Genomic DNA, 22,782 nt, shown 5'->3' with positions numbered 1-22,782 from the left:
CAGTCTGTAAAGCATGATTACACACCAGTTATCTGATCAGTTTAGTAGACAAACACACCTCAAGTTCAGTCTGTAAAGCATGATTACACACCAGTTATCTGATCAGTTTAGTAGACAAACACACCTCAAGTTCAGTCTGTAAAGCATGATTACACACCAGTTATCTGATCAGTTTAGTAGACAAACACACCTCAAGTTCAGTCTGTAAAGCATGATTACACACCAGTTATCTGATCAGTTTAGTAGACAAACACACCTCAAGTTCAGTCTGTAAAGCATGATTACACACCAGTTATCTGATCAGTTTAGTAGACAAACACACCTCAAGTTCAGTCTGTAAAGCATGATTACACACCAGTTATCTGATCAGTTTAGTAGACAAACACACCTCAAGTTCAGTCTGTAAAGCATGATTACACACCAGTTATCTGATCAGTTTAGTAGACAAACACACCTCAAGTTCAGTCTGTAAAGCATGATTACACACCAGTTATCTGATCAGTTTAGTAGACAAACACACCTCAAGTTCAGTCTGTAAAGCATGATTACACACCAGTTATCTGATCAGTTTAGTAGACAAACACACCTCAAGTTCAGTCTGTAAAGCATGATTACACACCAGTTATCTGATCAGTTTAGTAGACAAACACACCTCAAGTTCAGTCTGTAAAGCATGATTACACACCAGTTATCTGATCAGTTTAGTAGACAAACACACCTCAAGTTCAGTCTGTAAAGCATGATTACACACCAGTTATCTGATCAGTTTAGTAGACAAACACACCTCAAGTTCAGTCTGTAAAGCATGATTACACACCAGTTATCTGATCAGTTTAGTAGACAAACACACCTCAAGTTCAGTCTGTAAAGCATGATTACACACCAGTTATCTGATCAGTTTAGTAGACAAACACACCTCAAGTTCAGTCTGTAAAGCATGATTACACACCAGTTATCTGATCAGTTTAGTAGACAAACACACCTCAAGTTCAGTCTGTAAAGCATGATTACACACCAGTTATCTGATCAGTTTAGTAGACAAACACACCTCAAGTTCAGTCTGTAAAGCATGATTACACACCAGTTATCTGATCAGTTTAGTAGACAAACACACCTCAAGTTCAGTCTGTAAAGCATGATTACACACCAGTTATCTGATCAGTTTAGTAGACAAACACACCTCAAGTTCAGTCTGTAAAGCATGATTACACACCAGTTATCTGATCAGTTTAGTAGACAAACACACCTCAAGTTCAGTCTGTAAAGCATGATTACACACCAGTTATCTGATCAGTTTAGTAGACAAACACACCTCAAGTTCAGTCTGTAAAGCATGATTACACACCAGTTATCTGATCAGTTTAGTAGACAAACACACCTCAAGTTCAGTCTGTAAAGCATGATTACACACCAGTTATCTGATCAGTTTAGTAGACAAACACACCTCAAGTTCAGTCTGTAAAGCATGATTACACACCAGTTATCTGATCAGTTTAGTAGACAAACACACCTCAAGTTCAGTCTGTAAAGCATGATTACACACCAGTTATCTGATCAGTTTAGTAGACAAACACACCTCAAGTTCAGTCTGTAAAGCATGATTACACACCAGTTATCTGATCAGTTTAGTAGACAAACACACCTCAAGTTCAGTCTGTAAAGCATGATTACACACCAGTTATCTGATCAGTTTAGTAGACAAACACACCTCAAGTTCAGTCTGTAAAGCATGATTACACACCAGTTATCTGATCAGTTTAGTAGACAAACACACCTCAAGTTCAGTCTGTAAAGCATGATTACACACCAGTTATCTGATCAGTTTAGTAGACAAACACACCTCAAGTTCAGTCTGTAAAGCATGATTACACACCAGTTATCTGATCAGTTTAGTAGACAAACACACCTCAAGTTCAGTCTGTAAAGCATGATTACACACCAGTTATCTGATCAGTTTAGTAGACAAACACACCTCAAGTTCAGTCTGTAAAGCATGATTACACACCAGTTATCTGATCAGTTTAGTAGACAAATAGTAGACAAACACACCTCAAGTTCAGTCTGTAAAGCATGATTACACACCAGTTATCTGATCAGTTTAGTAGACAAACACACCTCAAGTTCAGTCTGTAAAGCATGATTACACACCAGTTATCTGATCAGTTTAGTAGACAAACACACCTCAAGTTCAGTCTGTAAAGCATGATTACACACCAGTTATCTGATCAGTTTAGTAGACAAACACACCTCAAGTTCAGTCTGTAAAGCATGATTACACACCAGTTATCTGATCAGTTTAGTAGACAAACACACCTCAAGTTCAGTCTGTAAAGCATGATTACACACCAGTTATCTGATCAGTTTAGTAGACAAACACACCTCAAGTTCAGTCTGTAAAGCATGATTACACACCAGTTATCTGATCAGTTTAGTAGACAAACACACCTCAAGTTCAGTCTGTAAAGCATGATTACACACCAGTTATCTGATCAGTTTAGTAGACAAACACACCTCAAGTTCAGTCTGTAAAGCATGATTACACACCAGTTATCTGATCAGTTTAGTAGACAAACACACCTCAAGTTCAGTCTGTAAAGCATGATTACACACCAGTTATCTGATCAGTTTAGTAGACAAACACACCTCAAGTTCAGTCTGTAAAGCATGATTACACACCAGTTATCTGATCAGTTTAGTAGACAAACACACCTCAAGTTCAGTCTGTAAAGCATGATTACACACCAGTTATCTGATCAGTTTAGTAGACAAACACACCTCAAGTTCAGTCTGTAAAGCATGATTACACACCAGTTATCTGATCAGTTTAGTAGACAAACACACCTCAAGTTCAGTCTGTAAAGCATGATTACACACCAGTTATCTGATCAGTTAACACCTCAAGTTCAGTCTGTAAAGCATGATTACACACCAGTTATCTGATCAGTTTAGTAGACAAACACACCTCAAGTTCAGTCAGTAAAGCATGATTACACACCAGTTATCTGATCAGTTTAGTAGACAAACACACCTCAAGTTCAGTCTGTAAAGCATGATTACACACCAGTTATCTGATCAGTTTAGTAGACAAACACACCTCAAGTTCAGTCTGTAAAGCATGATTACACACCAGTTATCTGATCAGTTTAGTAGACAAACACACCTCAAGTTCAGTCTGTAAAGCATGATTACACACCAGTTATCTGATCAGTTTAGTAGACAAACACACCTCAAGTTCAGTCAGTAAAGCATGATTACACACCAGTTATCTGATCAGTTTAGTAGACAAACACACCTCAAGTTCAGTCTGTAAAGCATGATTACACACCAGTTATCTGATCAGTTTAGTAGACAAACACACCTCAAGTTCAGTCTGTAAAGCATGATTACACACCAGTTATCTGATCAGTTTAGTAGACAAACACACCTCAAGTTCAGTCTGTAAAGCATGATTACACACCAGTTATCTGATCAGTTTAGTAGACAAACACACCTCAAGTTCAGTCTGTAAAGCATGATTACACACCAGTTATCTGATCAGTTTAGTAGACAAACACACCTCAAGTTCAGTCAGTAAAGCATGATTACACACCAGTTATCTGATCAGTTTAGTAGACAAACACACCTCAAGTTCAGTCTGTAAAGCATGATTACACACCAGTTATCTGATCAGTTTAGTAGACAAACACACCTCAAGTTCAGTCTGTAAAGCATGATTACACACCAGTTATCTGATCAGTTTAGTAGACAAACACACCTCAAGTTCAGTCAGTAAAGCATGATTACACACCAGTTATCTGATCAGTTTAGTAGACAAACACACCTCAAGTTCAGTCTGTAAAGCATGATTACACACCAGTTATCTGATCAGTTTAGTAGACAAACACACCTCAAGTTCAGTCTGTAAAGCATGATTACACACCAGTTATCTGATCAGTTTAGTAGACAAACACACCTCAAGTTCAGTCTGTAAAGCATGATTACACACCAGTTATCTGATCAGTTTAGTAGACAAACACACCTCAAGTTCAGTCTGTAAAGCATGATTACACACCAGTTATCTGATCAGTTTAGTAGACAAACACACCTCAAGTTCAGTCTGTAAAGCATGATTACACACCAGTTATCTGATCAGTTTAGTAGACAAACACACCTCAAGTTCAGTCTGTAAAGCATGATTACACACCAGTTATCTGATCAGTTTAGTAGACAAACACACCTCAAGTTCAGTCTGTAAAGCATGATTACACACCAGTTATCTGATCAGTTTAGTAGACAAACACACCTCAAGTTCAGTCTGTAAAGCATGATTACACACCAGTTATCTGATCAGTTTAGTAGACAAACACACCTCAAGTTCAGTCTGTAAAGCATGATTACACACCAGTTATCTGATCAGTTTAGTAGACAAACACACCTCAAGTTCAGTCAGTAAAGCATGATTACACACCAGTTATCTGATCAGTTTAGTAGACAAACACACCTCAAGTTCAGTCTGTAAAGCATGATTACACACCAGTTATCTGATCAGTTTAGTAGACAAACACACCTCAAGTTCAGTCTGTAAAGCATGATTACACACCAGTTATCTGATCAGTTTAGTAGACAAACACACCTCAAGTTCAGTCTGTAAAGCATGATTACACACCAGTTATCTGATCAGTTTAGTAGACAAACACACCTCAAGTTCAGTCTGTAAAGCATGATTACACACCAGTTATCTGATCAGTTTAGTAGACAAACACACCTCAAGTTCAGTCAGTAAAGCATGATTACACACCAGTTATCTGATCAGTTTAGTAGACAAACACACCTCAAGTTCAGTCTGTAAAGCATGATTACACACCAGTTATCTGATCAGTTTAGTAGACAAACACACCTCAAGTTCAGTCTGTAAAGCATGATTACACACCAGTTATCTGATCAGTTTAGTAGACAAACACACCTCAAGTTCAGTCTGTAAAGCATGATTACACACCAGTTATCTGATCAGTTTAGTAGACAAACACACCTCAAGTTCAGTCTGTAAAGCATGATTACACACCAGTTATCTGATCAGTTTAGTAGACAAACACACCTCAAGTTCAGTCAGTAAAGCATGATTACACACCAGTTATCTGATCAGTTTAGTAGACAAACACACCTCAAGTTCAGTCTGTAAAGCATGATTACACACCAGTTATCTGATCAGTTTAGTAGACAAACACACCTCAAGTTCAGTCTGTAAAGCATGATTACACACCAGTTATCTGATCAGTTTAGTAGACAAACACACCTCAAGTTCAGTCTGTAAAGCATGATTACACACCAGTTATCTGATCAGTTTAGTAGACAAACACACCTCAAGTTCAGTCTGTAAAGCATGATTACACACCAGTTGTCTGATCAGTTTAGTAGACAAACACACCTCAAGTTCAGTCTGTAAAGCATGATTACACACCAGTTATCTGATCAGTTTAGTAGACAAACACACCTCAAGTTCAGTCTGTAAAGCATGATTACACACCAGTTATCTGATCAGTTTAGTAGACAAACACACCTCAAGTTCAGTCTGTAAAGCATGATTACACACCAGTTATCTGATCAGTTTAGTAGACAAACACACCTCAAGTTCAGTCTGTAAAGCATGATTACACACCAGTTATCTGATCAGTTTAGTAGACAAACACACCTCAAGTTCAGTCTGTAAAGCATGATTACACACCAGTTATCTGATCAGTTTAGTAGACAAACACACCTCAAGTTCAGTCTGTAAAGCATGATTACACACCAGTTATCTGATCAGTTTAGTAGACAAACACACCTCAAGTTCAGTCTGTAAAGCATGATTACACACCAGTTATCTGATCAGTTTAGTAGACAAACACACCTCAAGTTCAGTCTGTAAAGCATGATTACACACCAGTTATCTGATCAGTTTAGTAGACAAACACACCTCAAGTTCAGTCTGTAAAGCATGATTACACACCAGTTATCTGATCAGTTTAGTAGACAAACACACCTCAAGTTCAGTCAGTAAAGCAGGTCGACACACCTCACACGTCCCCTGAGTAATCAGTCAGTAAAGCAAGTTAACACACCTCACATGTTCAGTCAGTAAATTCAGACTACCTAACCTCCCATGAGTAATCAGTCAGTAAAGAGGGTTAACACACCTCACACGTACAGTCAGTAAATTCAGACTACCTAACCTCCCATGAGTAATCAGTCAGTAAAGCAGGTTAACACACCTCCCCTGTTCACCCAGTAAAGCAGACTAACAACTCACACCTCCCCTGAGTAATCAGCCAGTAAAGCAGACTAACATCTCCCCAGTTCAATCAGTAAGCAGACTAACACACATGACTAGTTATCCACAAGCTGATGTACAGCTGACTGGAGTCAACCTGGCTAGAACATATCTTCAGAAAATCCATCTCTTTAACTCAATAACAGCATTAACTCTCTTTATGTGAAGGCTTCCAGGAGTTTACTATATAAATGATATTGACTGAGGTTCAACCTGTTGGCTTGCATGTAATCCACACTGTAAACAGACTCCCTGACTCTCTGAATGAATTGTGTACTAGCTGTGTGCTGGGACAATGTACCTACCTGAATGTCAAATATATCTCAACTCTCTCTCAACCCCAAAGTCATGTAGCATACCACAGCTCAAATGCAAACATATTCAGGCATTATCTAAATATCATGTTTGAAATTCTTCAAATAAGGATGAATGTGTGGTTTCAATAAGCTAAATCCTAAAGCGAAAACAACACTTGGGCCAAACAGGCATATCCCGACACAGAGTTTACAAACAAAACTCCATCTTACAAACAGCGGAAAGTGGATGACACCTGATCTAACTGTTCAACTGTAATTTCAAATCAATCTTATAAGTCTTAAATGTAAAGCACTTTGGACAAACCCACAAGCAGAATTTGGTGCTGACATACAACCAGTGTCAACCAGGATTCAAATCCACAAACACATGTTCCTAGCACACTGGAGAAAACTGCTGTGAAATGATACCCTCTTTTCTTCAGGTATTCAATTCACTTAATGAACTCAGCAAGTTATCATAATTAATGACCAAACATTTCTAGCCAATTGTAAAGCCATAAATTTGTGGTTGCTGTCCAGCCAGTTCTGCTACACTTGGGCAGTTCCTATCTAAGTTCATAACTCAGCCATATTTCTTCCTCAAAATGAGCCCCATAAACATGGCTTGTATTCTCCCTGTCAGATTTACCCTTTTTTATCACAGGCCAACCAAGTGAGTCTCAACAGAAACAAATGTCCCTTTCATTATGAAACCTAACATTTATCTAAATGACATCTAATAAATTATGAAGTCTCTTTACAATCTGTAATGGCAGCTTTATATTTGGATGAGATATTTATGTGAGTATGAAGTGTTTCGTCTGTGGGACAGACTATCAGAGGAAGCAAAACACTGTGTGTCTGTGTCCATGTTTCCATTACAACATCAAAGGAATCATGGGTAAATACGCCCTGCGCGACATCCGAAGGTCAACCTGTGATGAAAGGCTTGGATATGGAAAGGATCATTACATATGGTAGTTGATGTGATACAAGGCAGAATCCGTGGGCACAACTACAGTCATTTGCACAGTAACTGTGGATCAGGCAGTAATCCAGAACAAACGATCCAGGATTGGTCAGTGACTTATCACAGCTGGACGGTGGACAGGGACAGCACTTTTCACTCTTGCTAATTGTCACTTACAACCTTATTCACTCTGTATGTCGTATCACCTGACATCAGTAGTTGTCACAATATTTTTTTTAGAAAAGACACATTTATGATAATAGGGCAAATCAGTTGTATCCGTTAGCCATCTGTAGTTCTGGCCAATATTCTCTCATGCGTACACCTTCATGACGAGGTGATGATACACTGAAGGGCACACTGAATAGGTAAATGCAAACTCTCAACAGGCACTGGCCAATAAGTACACCATTACATAGTTTAATATTTATAAATTACTGAATGCATGTACATTGCCACTATCAATAAATACTGACCAGTCAATATACTTAGGTACAATCATCTGAGCATTGATGCATATATCAAGATACAAATTGTCAAGGCAATGACTAATGAATACATCAAAATACAAATGGCCATGGAATGGCCAATGAATACATCAAGACACACATGGTCAAGGAATGGCCAACGAAATACATCAAGATACAAATGGCCAAGGACAGGCCAATGAATACATCAAGACACAAATGGCCAAAGAGATGCCAGTGAATATATCAAGACACAAATGGCCAAGGAGAGGCCAATGAATACATCAAGACACAAATGGCCAAGGAGAAGCCAATGAATACATCAAGACATAAATGGCCAAGGAAAGGCCAATGAATACATCAAGACACAAATGGCCAAAGAGAGGCCAGTGAATACATCAAGACACAAATGGCCAAAGAGAGGCCAATGAATACATCAAGACACAAATGGCCAAGAAGCCAATGAATACATCAAGACATAAATGGCCAAGGAAAGGCCAATGAATACATCAAGACACAAATGGCCAAAGAGAGGCCAGTGAATACATCAAGACACAAATGGCCAAAGAGAGGCCAATGAATACATCAAGACACAAACGGCCAAAGAGATGCCAGTGAATACATCAAGACACAAATGGCCAAGGAGAGGCCAATGAATACATCAAGACACAAATGGCCAAGGACAGGCCAATGAATACATCAAGACACAAATGACCAAAGAGATGCCAGTGAATACATCAAGACACAAATGGCCAAGGACAGGCCAATGAATACATCAAGACACAAATGGCCAAAGAGATGCCAGTGAATATATCAAGACACAAATGGCCAAGGAAAGGCCAATGAATACATCAAGACACAAAAGGCCAAAGAGAGGCCAGTGAATACATCAAGACACAAATGGCCAAGGAAAGGCCAATGAATATATCAAGACACAAATGGCCAAGGAAAGGCCAATGAATACATCAAGACACAAAAGGCCAAGAAGCCAATGAATACATCAAGACATAAATGGCCAAGGAAAGGCCAATGAATACATCAAGACACAAATGGCCAAAGAGAGGCCAGTGAATACATCAAGACACAAATGGCCAAAGAGAGGCCAATGAATACATCAAGACACAAACGGCCAAAGAGATGCCAGTGAATACATCAAGACACAAATGGCCAAGGAGAGGCCAATGAATACATCAAGACACAAATGGCCAAGGACAGGCCAATGAATACATCAAGACACAAATGGCCAAAGAGATGCCAATGAATACATCAAGACACAAATGGCCAAGGACAGGCCAATGAATACATCAAGACACAAATGGCCAAAGAGATGCCAGTGAATATATCAAGACACAAATGGCCAAGGACAGGCCAATGAATACATCAAGACACAAAAGGCCAAAGAGAGGCCAGTGAATACATCAAGACACAAATGGCCAAGGAAAGGCCAATGAATATATCAAGACACAAATGGCCAAGGAAAGGCCAATGAATACATCAAGACACAAAAGGCCAAAGAGAGGCCAGTGAATACATCAAGACACAAATGGCCAAGGAAAGGCCAATGAATATATCAAGACACAAATGGCCAAGGACAGGCCAATGAATACATCAAGACACAAATGGCCAAAGAGAGGCCAGTGAATACATCAAGACACAAATGGCCAAGGAAAGGCCAATGAATACATCAAGATACAAATGGTCAGCACTCTGCCCAATGAATAAGGCTGGATACAGGCTATCAAGGCATTGACTGACCAATGGTCTGTTGCTTATCCCCAAGCAACACCTCAGAGGACACATGGAGACACTTGTCCAAGTTCCATGTCAATTGTGCCTATTAATGCAGCATTCTCTTACATGTGACCTGTACCAGAGAGAGGTACCTATTCCTTTTTCAAAACCTGTCAGGTGAATAGAAATAATTCCATTTTGTCAATCTACCAATAACACTTTTCATGACATGTAACTTAACTTGATTAAAATTATGAGAGTTTTAAATGGAAACTAATAAAAGATGACAATGAGGTCCATGACACAGTAACAGGTCAGCCAGCTCCTGAATGGGTGGGTGCCTTACCAATGTCAGCAGAACCCCATGCCCCATGAGCTGCAGCAGGGATCTACCATACCACCGCCCATCCCTCCAGTCAGAGTCTGCCTTCATTCAGCATAATTGACACAACAATGTTTACTGCAGATGCCATTACTCCATACCTCTAAATACTTACTTATGTTTTCTGTCCTAAAACCTGACCTGTAAACTTTTACTTAGGGAAGCTGGTTGAAATACTCAAGGATGCTGTGACTGGAGGGATTCCATTTTTGAAAAAGTCATAGCTGAGTTAAAAGAATACCAAGTAACAGAATTTCAGATGCAAGGAACAAAGAATTTTGCAAACATTCACATCAATTACATAATAATATTTTAAGTACTCCAGGACAGTAATATTAATTAGTAATTATTTATTAAACTTAAATTTCAGAACAATCTCTCTCACTCTGTATATCCATGTTCACTACAGGACTCGTCTGTACATTCTTATTGACTATATGACGCCTCCTCCCACCCATGACCATTATCAGACAATTCTGTTCAACCATGTCCACTATCAGACACCTCTGTACACCAGTGTTCATTATCAGACAATTCTGTTCAACCAATTTCACAATCACACCTCTGTACACCAGCATTCATTATCAGACAATTCTGTTCAACCAATTTCACAATCACACACCTCTGTACACCAGCGTTCATTATCAGACAATTCTGTCCAACCAATTTCACAATCGCACACCTCTGTACACAAGCATTCATTATCAGACAATTCTGTTCAACCATGTTCACTATCAGACACCTCTATTCAGACATACTCACTATCTGCAATCTCTGTGCATTCATGTTCACTGCCAGACATCTCTGTACCCCATGTTGACAATCGGCCACCTCTGGACACCCATGGTCACCATTATCTGAGACATATCTTTAGAGGCATGCATGGATCTGCTAACTGTGAACTAAGATTCATGGAATGACAGAGGACTTGCCAGCTGATGTCTAGTTCTAGGACTACCACACAAACGTCTGTCAAGTGCATTGTCAACTATCTTACCGTCCTGTCAAACGCATTGTCAACTATCCTACCCCGCTGTCACATGCATTGTCAACTATCTTACCGTGCTGTCAAGTGCATTGTCAGCTATCTTACCCTGCTGTCAAGTGCATGAGGGAGCTTGGTTTAAGACCCTAAGGACAGTGTTATCATAGTTAACTGCCGGAGGTTACAGCCTGAAGTGATGCATATCTTAGACATTTACCATTTTGCTGAAACAAAGTCATACCTGATCATTTCACTGATAAAGATGTTGAGTCTAGATATCTTAAAGCACATATTAGTAACCAGTATAAGGTAAAAGGCATTAGAGTAAAAGGTTTCCTGTTTTCTATTTCAGACATATTTATAACATACAAGATTTCACTGTCTTAAAATTTGCATACTCCATTCTATACACCACAGGGAAGCTGCAAGGTAGGTTTTATCTCTGGAACCATGTTCATACAATCCGCACATACTCCAGCTACACAATGACACATATATGCATGTAGCTATTTATCAATGACACATGTGTAAGTAGCTATTTAACGATGACACATATGTATGTAGCTATTTCCCAATGACATAAGTATGTAGCTATTTCCCAATGACATATGTAGATATTTCCCAAAGACATATATGTGTGTAGCTATTTCCCAATGACACATTTATGTATGTAGCTATTTCCCAATGACACATTTATGTATGTAGCTATTTCCAAATGACATATATGTATGTAGCTATTTCTCAGAGACATATACGTATGTAGCTATTTCCCAATGACACATTTATGTATGTAGCTATTTCCAAATGACATATATGTATGTAGCTATTTCCCAGAGACATATATGTATGTAGCTATTTCCCAATGACACATTTATGTATGTAGCTATTTCCCAATGACACATTTATGTATGTAGCTATTTCCCAATGACACATTTATGTATGTAGCTATTTCCAAATGACATATATGTAAGTAGCTATTTCCCAATGACACATTTATGTAAGTAGCTATTTCCAAATGACACATTTATGTAAGTAGCTATTTCCAAATGACATATATGTATGTAGCTATTTCCAAATGACATATATGTATGTAGCTATTTCCCAATGACACATATATGCATGTAGCTATTTCCAAATGACATATATGTATGTAGCTATTTCTCAGAGACATATATGTATGTAGCTATTTCCAAATGACATATATGTATGTAGCTATTTCCCAATGACACATATATGTATGTAGCTATTTCCCAATGACACATATATGCATGTAGCTATTTCCAAATGACATATATGTATGTAGCTATTTCCCAGAGACATATATGTATGTAGCTATTTCCCAATTACATATACGTATGTAGCTATTTCCCAATGACACATATATGTATGTAGCTATTTCCCAAAGACACATATATGCATGTAGCTATTTCCCAAAGACATGTGTATGTAGCTATTTCCCAAAGACATACGTATGTAGCTATTTCCCAATGACATATGTAGATATTACCCAAAGACATATATGTGTGTAGCTATTTCCCAAAGACATATATGTATGTAGCTATTTCCCAAAGACATATATGCATGTAGCTATTTCCCAATGACACATTTATGTATGTAGCTATTTCCCAATGACACATTTATGTATGTAGCTATTTCCCAAAGACATATGTATGTAGCTATTTCCCAAAGACACATTTATGTATGTAGCTATTTCCCAATGACACATTTATGTATGTAGCTATTTCCCAATGACACATTTATGTATGTAGCTATTTCCCAATGACACATTTATGTAGCTATTTCCAAATGACATATATGTAAGTAGCTATTTCCCAATGACACATTTATGTAAGTAGCTATTTCCCAATGACACATTTATGTAAGTAGCTATTTCCAAATGACATATATGTATGTAGCTATTTCTCAGAGACATATATCTATGTAGCTATTTCCAAATGACATATATGTATGTAGCTATTTCCCAATGACACATATATGCATGTAGCTATTTCCAAATGACATATATGTATGTAGCTATTTCTCAGAGACATATATGTATGTAGCTATTTCCAAATGACATATATGTATGTAGCTATTTCCCAATGACACATATATGTATGTAGCTATTTCCCAATGACACATATATGCATGTAGCTATTTCCAAATGACATATATGTATGTAGCTATTTCCCAGAGACATATATGTATGTAGCTATTTCCCAATTACATATACGTATGTAGCAATTTCCCAATGACACATATATGCATGTAGCTATTTCCCAAAGACACATATATGCATGTAGCTATTTCCCAAAGACATGTGTATGTAGCTATTTCCCAAAGACATACGTATGTAGCTATTTCCCAATGACATATGTAGATATTACCCAAAGACATATATGTGTGTAGCTATTTCCCAAAGACATATATGTATGTAGCTATTTCCCAAAGACATATATGCATGTAGCTATTTCCCAATGACACATTTATGTATGTAGCTATTTCCCAATGACACATATATGTATGTAGCTATTTCCCAAAGACATATGTATGTAGCTATTTCCCAAAGACACATTTATGTAAGCAGAATTTGTCCCCATGTCACAAATATGTTTGTACCAATTTCCGAATGCCACATATGAATGTAGCTTAATGTGACGCACATGTTGGTAGCTACACATACTTGTGTGGAATATATGTATCTATGTACTAATGGCACACATGTTGGTAGCTACACATCCTTGTGTGGAATATATGTATGTATCTATGTACTTAATGTGATGCATGTGTTGGTAGCTACACATCCTAGTGTGGAATATGTATGTATCGATGTACTAACGTGATGCACATGTTGGTAGCTACACATCCTAGTGTGGAATATGTATGTATCGATGTACTAACGTGATGCATATGTTGGTAGCTACACATCCTAGTGTGGAATATGTATGTATCGATGTACTAACGTGATGCATATGTTGGTAGCTACACATCCTAGTGTGGAATATGTATGTATCGATGTACTTAACGTGATGCATGTGTTGGTAGCTACACATCCTAGTGTGGAATATGTATGTATCGATGTACTAACGTGATGCACATGTTGGTAGCTACACATCGTAGTGTGGAATATGTATGTATCGATGTACTAACGTGATACATGTGTTGGTAGCTACACATCCTAGTGTGGAATATGTATGTATTGATGTACTAACGTGATGCATGTGTTGGTAGCTACACATCGTAGTGTGGAATATGTATGTATCGATGTACTTACGTGATACATGTGTTGGTAGCTACACATCCTAGTGTGGAATATGTATGTATCTATGTACTTAACGTGATGCATATGTTGGTAGCTACACATCGTAGTGTGGAATATGTATGTATCGATGTACTAACGTGATGCATGTGTTGGTAGCTACACATCGTAGTGTGGAATATGTATGTATTGATGTACTAACGTGATGCACATGTTAGTAGCTACACATCCTAGTGTGGAATATGTATGTATCGATGTACTAACGTGATGCACATGTTGGTAGCTACACATCGTAGTGTGGAATATGTATGTATCGATGTACTAACGTGATACATGTGTTGGTAGCTACACATCCTAGTGTGGAATATGTATGTATTGATGTACTAACGTGATGCATGTGTTGGTAGCTACACATCCTAGTGTGGAATATGTATGTATCGATGTACTAACGTGATACATGTGTTGGTAGCTACACATCCTAGTGTGGAATATGTATGTATCTATGTACTTAACGTGATGCATATGTTGGTAGCTACACATCCTAGTGTGGAATATGTATGTATCGATGTACTAACGTGATGCATGTGTTGGTAGCTACACATCCTAGTGTGGAATATGTATGTATCGATGTACTAACGTGATGCACATGTTGGTAGCTACACATCCTAGTGTGGAATATGTATGTATCGATGTACTAACGTGATGCACATGTTGGTAGCTACACATCCTAGTGTGGAATATGTATGTATCTATGTACTTAATGTGATGCATATGTTGGTAGCTACACATCGTAGTGTGGAATATGTATGTATCGATGTACTAACGTGATGCATGTGTTGGTAGCTACACATCCTAGTGTGGAATATGTATGTATCGATGTACTAACGTGATGCATGTGTTGGTAGCTACACATCGTAGTGTGGAATATGTATGTATCTATGTACTTAACGTGATGCATGTGTTGGTAGCTACACATCCTAGTGTGGAATATGTATGTATCGATGTACTAACGTGATGCATGTGTTGGTAGCTACACATCCTAGTGTGGAATATGTATGTATCGATGTACTAACGTGATGCACATGTTGGTAGCTACACATCGTAGTGTGGAATATGTATGTATCGATGTACTAACGTGATGCACATGTTGGTAGCTACACATCGTAGTGTGGAATATGTATGTATCGATGTACTAACGTGATGCATATGTTGGTAGCTACACATCGTAGTGTGGAATATGTATGTATCGATGTACTAACGTGATGCATGTGCATGCCCTCCATCACAGGGTTACATATTGGTATGCTGTTATGCCATGGTGATTTTCTATTATGTTTATCATCATTTGTTATCAAAGTTGATCAACTTCATGTGTCAAATTCCTGGTTCACTTAAACTAATTTGGGAGTACCAAGCATCCAAATTACCCTCCCCAGAGGACTTGGAAAGGGAAAAATGAAAAATGGCTCCAACAGATAGGGTAAACATTAAATTCACTTCACACAAAACTGCCATGACTGTGATTGGATACAGTTACAAACAGGATACCCCCTGAAAACAAGCCAATATCCACTTGCATCTAATTGACATGCACACACATTAAACTAGTCTGTCGTACAGACCCTGAAGTATATATATCCAAGAAAGCCCACGCAAGTCTAGAAAGTGTGGCAAGTCTAGATTTCTTTAGCTGCTGAAAATGAAGAAAGTCTCAGGGCTCCATTTAATTATATTATTTTTTTTCACTATGAACATTTTTTCAGTAAAATATGTTCATTTTTAGAGACTAGCTGTTAGTCTAACATTAAACCAATTGAGCAAGGTAATAACTTTCTACACAACAGGCAGCAAGTTACCTCCTCATGTCACTGCCATAGATACTTGAAAATGGGGTGACACAGATTCATATTTATTAGGAAATCTGTTATTCATGGTATGACTAATAGCAATACGCCAATTGTGGAGAAAAGAATGAGATCAATGATACACTGGAATAGCAATTCCCGTCACTACCAGCAACCTTTGAAGCTGGTGTAGCTTTCTCAAAAACCTCATAACATGTTGCTTGGTTTTCTAACATTCAATAAGCTGGTCATCTCAAACCCCAGGCAAACCCTTTTCCAGGTCCCTGCAAGTTTGTCACAAGATTGACTGTATGTATCTACAACCAATGTATGTACATAGTGATGTGAAGCAGTCATATTTTGTACACAGCAACATCTCACATTCCTATTTATGTACACAATGTCATATTTATGTACGTAGCTAATTATGGACCCCCAAGTCATCTACCGAACCACAACTAATATGAGGATGAGAGGATTTAGTCTTTTCTGTTGCTATTAAACCAAATGGGTTTGTATTATTTCTGTGGATGAATACAAAACAGAAGCAATGTTTCGTATAGTTTATCAGAGGATGAATATATATTGATGGTTGTAGGTATACGCCAGGCACATGATCATCGATATGAGGAACAAATATAAGGAAAACATTGTTAGGACCAACACATCAACACCTGGGTCAAGACAATCAAATGTCTATCCCTGTAGTTTACCAAAATGAGGACACATAACGATGGCGACTTCATATCACCTGACAATAATTACATTATTTTCAAGCTTAAATACCAACAAAATTAAAGAGTGCTGTTCAAAATGGCTTCTTGACACAGCAGACTGATACCAGGTTGTTTTGCACAGTAATCAGAGGCAGACACACAAACTGGATTACAGAACCATGATGTTGTCGTCCAAGCATGACAGGAAAGAGGTGTAAAACCCAGCTCAATCATAAAACAAGTCCCTTCAATAATTAATTTTGTTTAAAGAACACAATGTATCCAATCAATACAACTAGACAAGCAATATAATGTCAGCCTCATGACCTGACAAGTCTATGTGGAAGAGACTTTAATGCAGAGAATACACAATGAGGACAAAGTCACCACTTTCAGCCATGTGTTAACCAGTTAAGGCCACACTTCTCCCCTTGTTCTGACCCGACCTCTTGACTTGTAGTGATCAGTTGCCATGTGCTTGTCAGACTTTGAGGTAACTATACCAGGTATTCAGGCAGAATTATAGTCAATTCTCACATAAATCGGAATTTGGGGTTTCTGTACTGTTGGTCTGGCAGAAGATATGAGTGTTCAAGTGACCAATTTACCTGTACACACAATATGACTCACACAGTTTAGCAGAGAGGTCACACTTGATAGCAAGGAGGAGATATTTTACTCCTTCAGGTAAGGAGTTTAGATACTAGACACCCCTACCTGTCACTCAAACCTGCTTCAGTGCATGCAGTAGGCAGTGTGTGACTCAAGCTCACACACTACTCCATGTCACTAGCTCACTCACTCACTACACATCACACACATCACTACACCATATCACACTCACTACACCATGTCACACACTGACTATACCATGTCACACACTGACTACACCATGTCACACGCTGACTACACCATGTCACACACTACACCAGGTCACTCACACACACACACACACACACACACACACACTCTCTCTCTCTCTCTCTCTCTCACATACACACAAACACACACACACACACAGAGAAAACAATTAAAACAAACACATCATGTGACACATATGACACACACAACCTGTCACTCTCCCTCTGGTTCAATGTCACATGGACAAAACACCATACCAGTTATTGAGAGACTCTCTCAGTCACTACACCAAGGAATAAAGACATTACCAAAGGCTGTGTCAAAGGGGAATTCAACAGAACCATCTGTGATATAGCAGACCCATTTATATACATAATTCGCATCTAGATAATTGCTCTTCCTCAAAATCAATCCAAAGCAAGTCTGGTTCATAGATAAAAGCAAATTCCCCTTCCCATTCCTAGTACACATAACACTGGTTCCAGGCTTCAAAGCTACACTGGCTTAGGTTATGAATGATGTACATTATTTTTGAAGAAATGACATGGACATTAATGTCTATCAAGTTTCTATTTATCATACACTGACTCAAATTATGACAGTAAGTGTCTGAAGGGAAGTAGTGCTGTCATAGGACAGTACACAGTCGAACTCCTACATACTCTGGTGACTTATATACCCTGGTGACTTATATACTCTGGTGACTTATATACCCTGGTGACTTTTATACCCTGGTGACTTATATACCCTGGTGACTTATATACCCTGGTGACTTATATACTCTGGTGACTTATATACCCTGGTGACTTTTATACCCTGGTGACTTATATACTCTGGTGACTTACATACTCTGGTGACTTGCATACCCTGGTGACTTACATACCCTGGGTACTTATATACCCTGGTGACTTATATACTTATGTACTCTGGCGACTTATATACTCTGGCAACTTACATACACCTTGGTGTTAGAGTCGGGGTTGGGGTCTATATAAAGGGTCTGTATAACAAAGTTTATGTTTAACTGAAGATAAAAATTTCAAAACCAAGCGTTTTGCTACCCAAAACTGCAATTCCTAAATTCTTTTCAAACAATATTTCATAAATGCAAGCAGTCCAATATGAAAATGCTCAGGAATGCTTCTTGTGTATATTGGGCTAGTCAATAGATATATTGTCTACAGGAATCTATTGTCTTGCCAGTCATAACTGTATTTTTATTTTCTTATATAAATAAGAAACCAAACATGAACCAATCCTAGAACACTGCAAGATAAAACAACACTGTATCCTTATCACAAAAGGCAGAACAATGAGGAAAAATTACACATCTAACATATATAATATAATAACATTGTATAATGTCAGATCAGAAAATTGAACGAAAAAATATAATGACACAACAACAACAGCTGTCTAGACTTCAGACTGGAGAACTTAAGTTACATCACATGAGCAGAACAATCTCTCTCTCTCTCTCTCTCTCCTCTCAAGAAACATTTACATACTTTTTAAGTTCTTTCCGAGAAATAATTAAATGAAATCAGTACCCTGATTTAGTTTAGAAGTGGCACTGACTACTATTTCACTGTATTACTGCAGGATTTCTCATACAACATACAAAGAATTGACCAAAGAATTTTCAAATTCCTTCCCTCTCTTAATAAAACATAATTTTCCCATACAAATATAAGTATCTAATCAAAGGCAAAACACCATACTGTAAATAAAATAACAAAATGTGCTGTCTCTTTCCAAATGTTACCTCTGTAAACACAAATTAGGGTATTTACAGTATCGGATGTTAATGTATTTGTGTTTCACAGGACTGTCAGGTAGTAAAAGTTGAACAGCCTTCTAGTATTGGCTGTTATCAACTGCTGATGGACCAACAGTTTCCCCTACATCAACATTATCTTTCAGCATGTACAGGGAAAACACCCAACTCCAGGCCCTCCATTCACTCCAGTGGATACAGACTGCTTCACTGCCACAGTAATTAATGTTGACTTGCAATTTGAATACTGAAGAGTAACTGGAGCAGCATTTAGTGCTGAGAGGGAATCCCGTGGTTTTAATGGCTAAATCTCATCTTTTCATGTGAACTTGGGGGTTGGACAATGCATCTCAAGGGTTGCAATCAAACACTGCTCCTCCAGCCACTGAATGAATCATACAGCTCCTACGATCAGCTTTTTGTGTTAACACAAGCTTACAATGAACTCAAGTGTTGGGCATCCTTACAAATCCCTGCTCCTCACAATAGCTAACAAAGAAAAAACAGACTGTGGCTGTGTTAAAGATTTCAATAGAGCAGTAGGTGGTCAATATTGTCTGATTTACCAGTCAAATTGAGGCAGCCATTATGCCCAGTACTTGACAGGGGATGCTATCATTAGCCGGTTTCCGTCACATCTCACTAAGCTCCTGCTTACACTTTCACATTTTATCCAAGAACTTTACTTTTTTTTAAATTTACTGCAGTAAATCATCAATGAATCACTCTAAAGAAGGGCTTTTAACGTCTTAACTTAATTACAAGGCAACTGAAGGGCCAGATGAACATGGCATATTCACACCTCATGAAGTCCCCCTGTGAACAAAACTGATCTTTGAAATTCCCCAACTCTGACCAAAATACAAAAATCTTCTCATCAGCAAATACATCAAGAATACAACATAACATCTGTATCATTGTACAGACTTCTGAAACATGACAGTATTTCCAATACACTCATTTGGCCAACAAAGAATTTGTTGACACTAACTCAGAATGATGAATGAATGATTTTCACAATCATGTGAAAATTTTGGCATTTTCATAAACCTCCTTGATATCCAGCAGTAGACCATTAATAAAGGGAAAGATAGGCAGATAAGGGACCTTTTGAGATTTTACAGCAAATAAGACATATTCCTTAACAAAACTCAGTTTAGTGCTCTGTTACTTGCACTGGTGCAACCCAATATCACACAGTGCAGCCTAGTTATTAGTGCAACTTGCACCAGTCAGTTTTTGAGTGAGGAAACTTATGAACAAAACATCTAAATAATTCAAAAGCATATTTTTTTTATTGCACAAAGCAATAAAAGATGTGCATCTGCAATCTGTCTTGTGCAACTAGGTTTCTATCTTAGGTTGCACCTGGTGCAAGTAGGTTAACATCATTTACATTGAGCCCTGCTTAAATTACACTGACATGCTTGAATACATAACAACCACATCATTCTTGTTTTAACTCTGTGATGAGTTAGGATATATTTAACCCTTTAACATTAATACACACATTTAAATATATTTGTTGTTTCCATGTATGACAGCAAAATAAGCAAAGTGACTTCAAATGATTGCCCATAAATAGTGTTTATAGAAACTCTCTTTCAGTTATCAAAATACAGGCCCTAGCACAGCTCACTTACTGAATTAATCTCACAGAGAGATTGCTTTGGAAAAAGCACAAAGATCATAAAGAGTCTTTATGAGACATCAGGATTTTAAATAAAGAGTCCCTTAACTTGAATATATGTGCTGCTTTGAAAGGCAATGTAGACATGGGCATATTTACAACAGAAGTAAAATGAGCAATGTACATACACCTGATAGAGTCAGTGCAAGGTCTACCAGATGTAATCCTTCTATTGCCAGTATTTAATCTGCTTACAGACATTAGACTGTCTGTAGCCATGTCATACAGTAATCCTTGACACCAACCCCTTTCTGTGTCACACAGACATGAAAAGTTCTACTGAGGCATGTTTGATGGGGTATACTGCACAGGATTGTCTAACAGCTGTTACTCAAGGCCCACCAGGTACACTACCAATCATCCACCTCACTGTTCCAAACTCCTGAGGTACATTCCACCATCCCACACAGTCCACTGCTACGAACCAGTCCCCGACCCTCCTGTCAACTCACACATCAACACACACTCACCTTGTCCAGCTCAGCCTTCTCCCGGATGAGCTTGTGTTCCAGTTCTTGTTCCTGCTGATGGCGCTCAGCGATCTCCTTCTTCAGCTTGATGGCGTTGATTCTCTTGGTTTCCTGCAGATCATTGTGAATCCGTCTGACAGTCTGCTCTTGTTTCTGACGAGCATACTCAGCATTCCGCACTTTCTGGTATAAGTTCTGCTCTGTATCTTCTCCTTTCACAACCATTTTCTACAAGAAGATGTACACTAAGAATGAAGATTTTTAGGGATATCAACTTCTTTATATGAGAACACAAATTTCGGAGTTAATGCTTACTCCTTCATCAGGTGATTGAGAATGGGGTACAGAGCAACATTTATATGTGCAGATAAAACAGTAACAAAGTAACAAGTGGAATGAATTAACGAAAGCTGGAAGCCAGTATAAACAAGCACTGATAGGAAGCCGACAGATTACGGAGGGATGGACGAGGTGTCAACTATATCCCACTGCAATACATGCGGAGCATAACTCAGAAACCGTTCATTATTTTTAGACCAAACTTGATAAATATAATAGAATTAAAACAGTACTACCTGAAATAATAAACAAAGACCAGAAAGGTTTTATAACAAATTATATAAATTAAGGGAATCCACATAGTCCTCCTTCACCCCCACCGGTAAAGGAAGAGAATGCTAGCAAAGTATCATTCATTCAAAACTAGTGTTGTGCAGATTTCGTGACACAAAGATTTTGTGTGGTGTGATGGGTTCCTCACTTGAAAGAACTTGAGTGAGTCTTCATGCTCCCTCCGCTGCTGCTCTGCTTGCCGCCTTTTGAAGCGTGCCTCCCACACGGCCTGCTGGGACTCCTCCTTGTCCTTCTTCTGGCGCATACTGTTGTGCAGTTGTGTCACCCTGCGTGTGTTGTGGGCCTGGCAACAACAGTGAAGAACTTTACTAGACAGTACAGTTGTGCAGTTGTGTCACAATGCGTGTGTTGTGGGCCTGGCAACAACCATTAGGACATTATTAGACAGTACAGGACATTATCAGAAAGTACACTG

General features: G+C 38.4%; 1 protein-coding gene across 1 annotated transcript in view; it reads right to left on the bottom strand.

The window, feature by feature from the left end:
• Positions 1 to 22,782, bottom strand: part of LOC137284430 (trichohyalin-like) — a 73,053-nt gene that overhangs the window by 16,535 nt on the left and 33,736 nt on the right. Inside the window, exons 12-13 of the mRNA XM_067816224.1 lie at positions 22,495 to 22,650; positions 21,735 to 21,962 (exon numbers count right to left, since the gene is read on the bottom strand). Of these exons, the coding sequence (XP_067672325.1) occupies positions 21,735 to 21,962; positions 22,495 to 22,650 (384 nt within the window). The remainder of the gene's footprint in view (positions 1 to 21,734; positions 21,963 to 22,494; positions 22,651 to 22,782) is intronic.

The sequence above is a fragment of the Haliotis asinina genome, chromosome 5, assembly GCF_037392515.1.
Source record: "Haliotis asinina isolate JCU_RB_2024 chromosome 5, JCU_Hal_asi_v2, whole genome shotgun sequence".
In the NCBI taxonomy this organism is placed as follows: domain Eukaryota; kingdom Metazoa; phylum Mollusca; class Gastropoda; order Lepetellida; family Haliotidae; genus Haliotis; species Haliotis asinina.
Note: the sequence above shows the minus strand (reverse complement) of the source record. Positions and strands in the feature narration are given on the sequence as shown.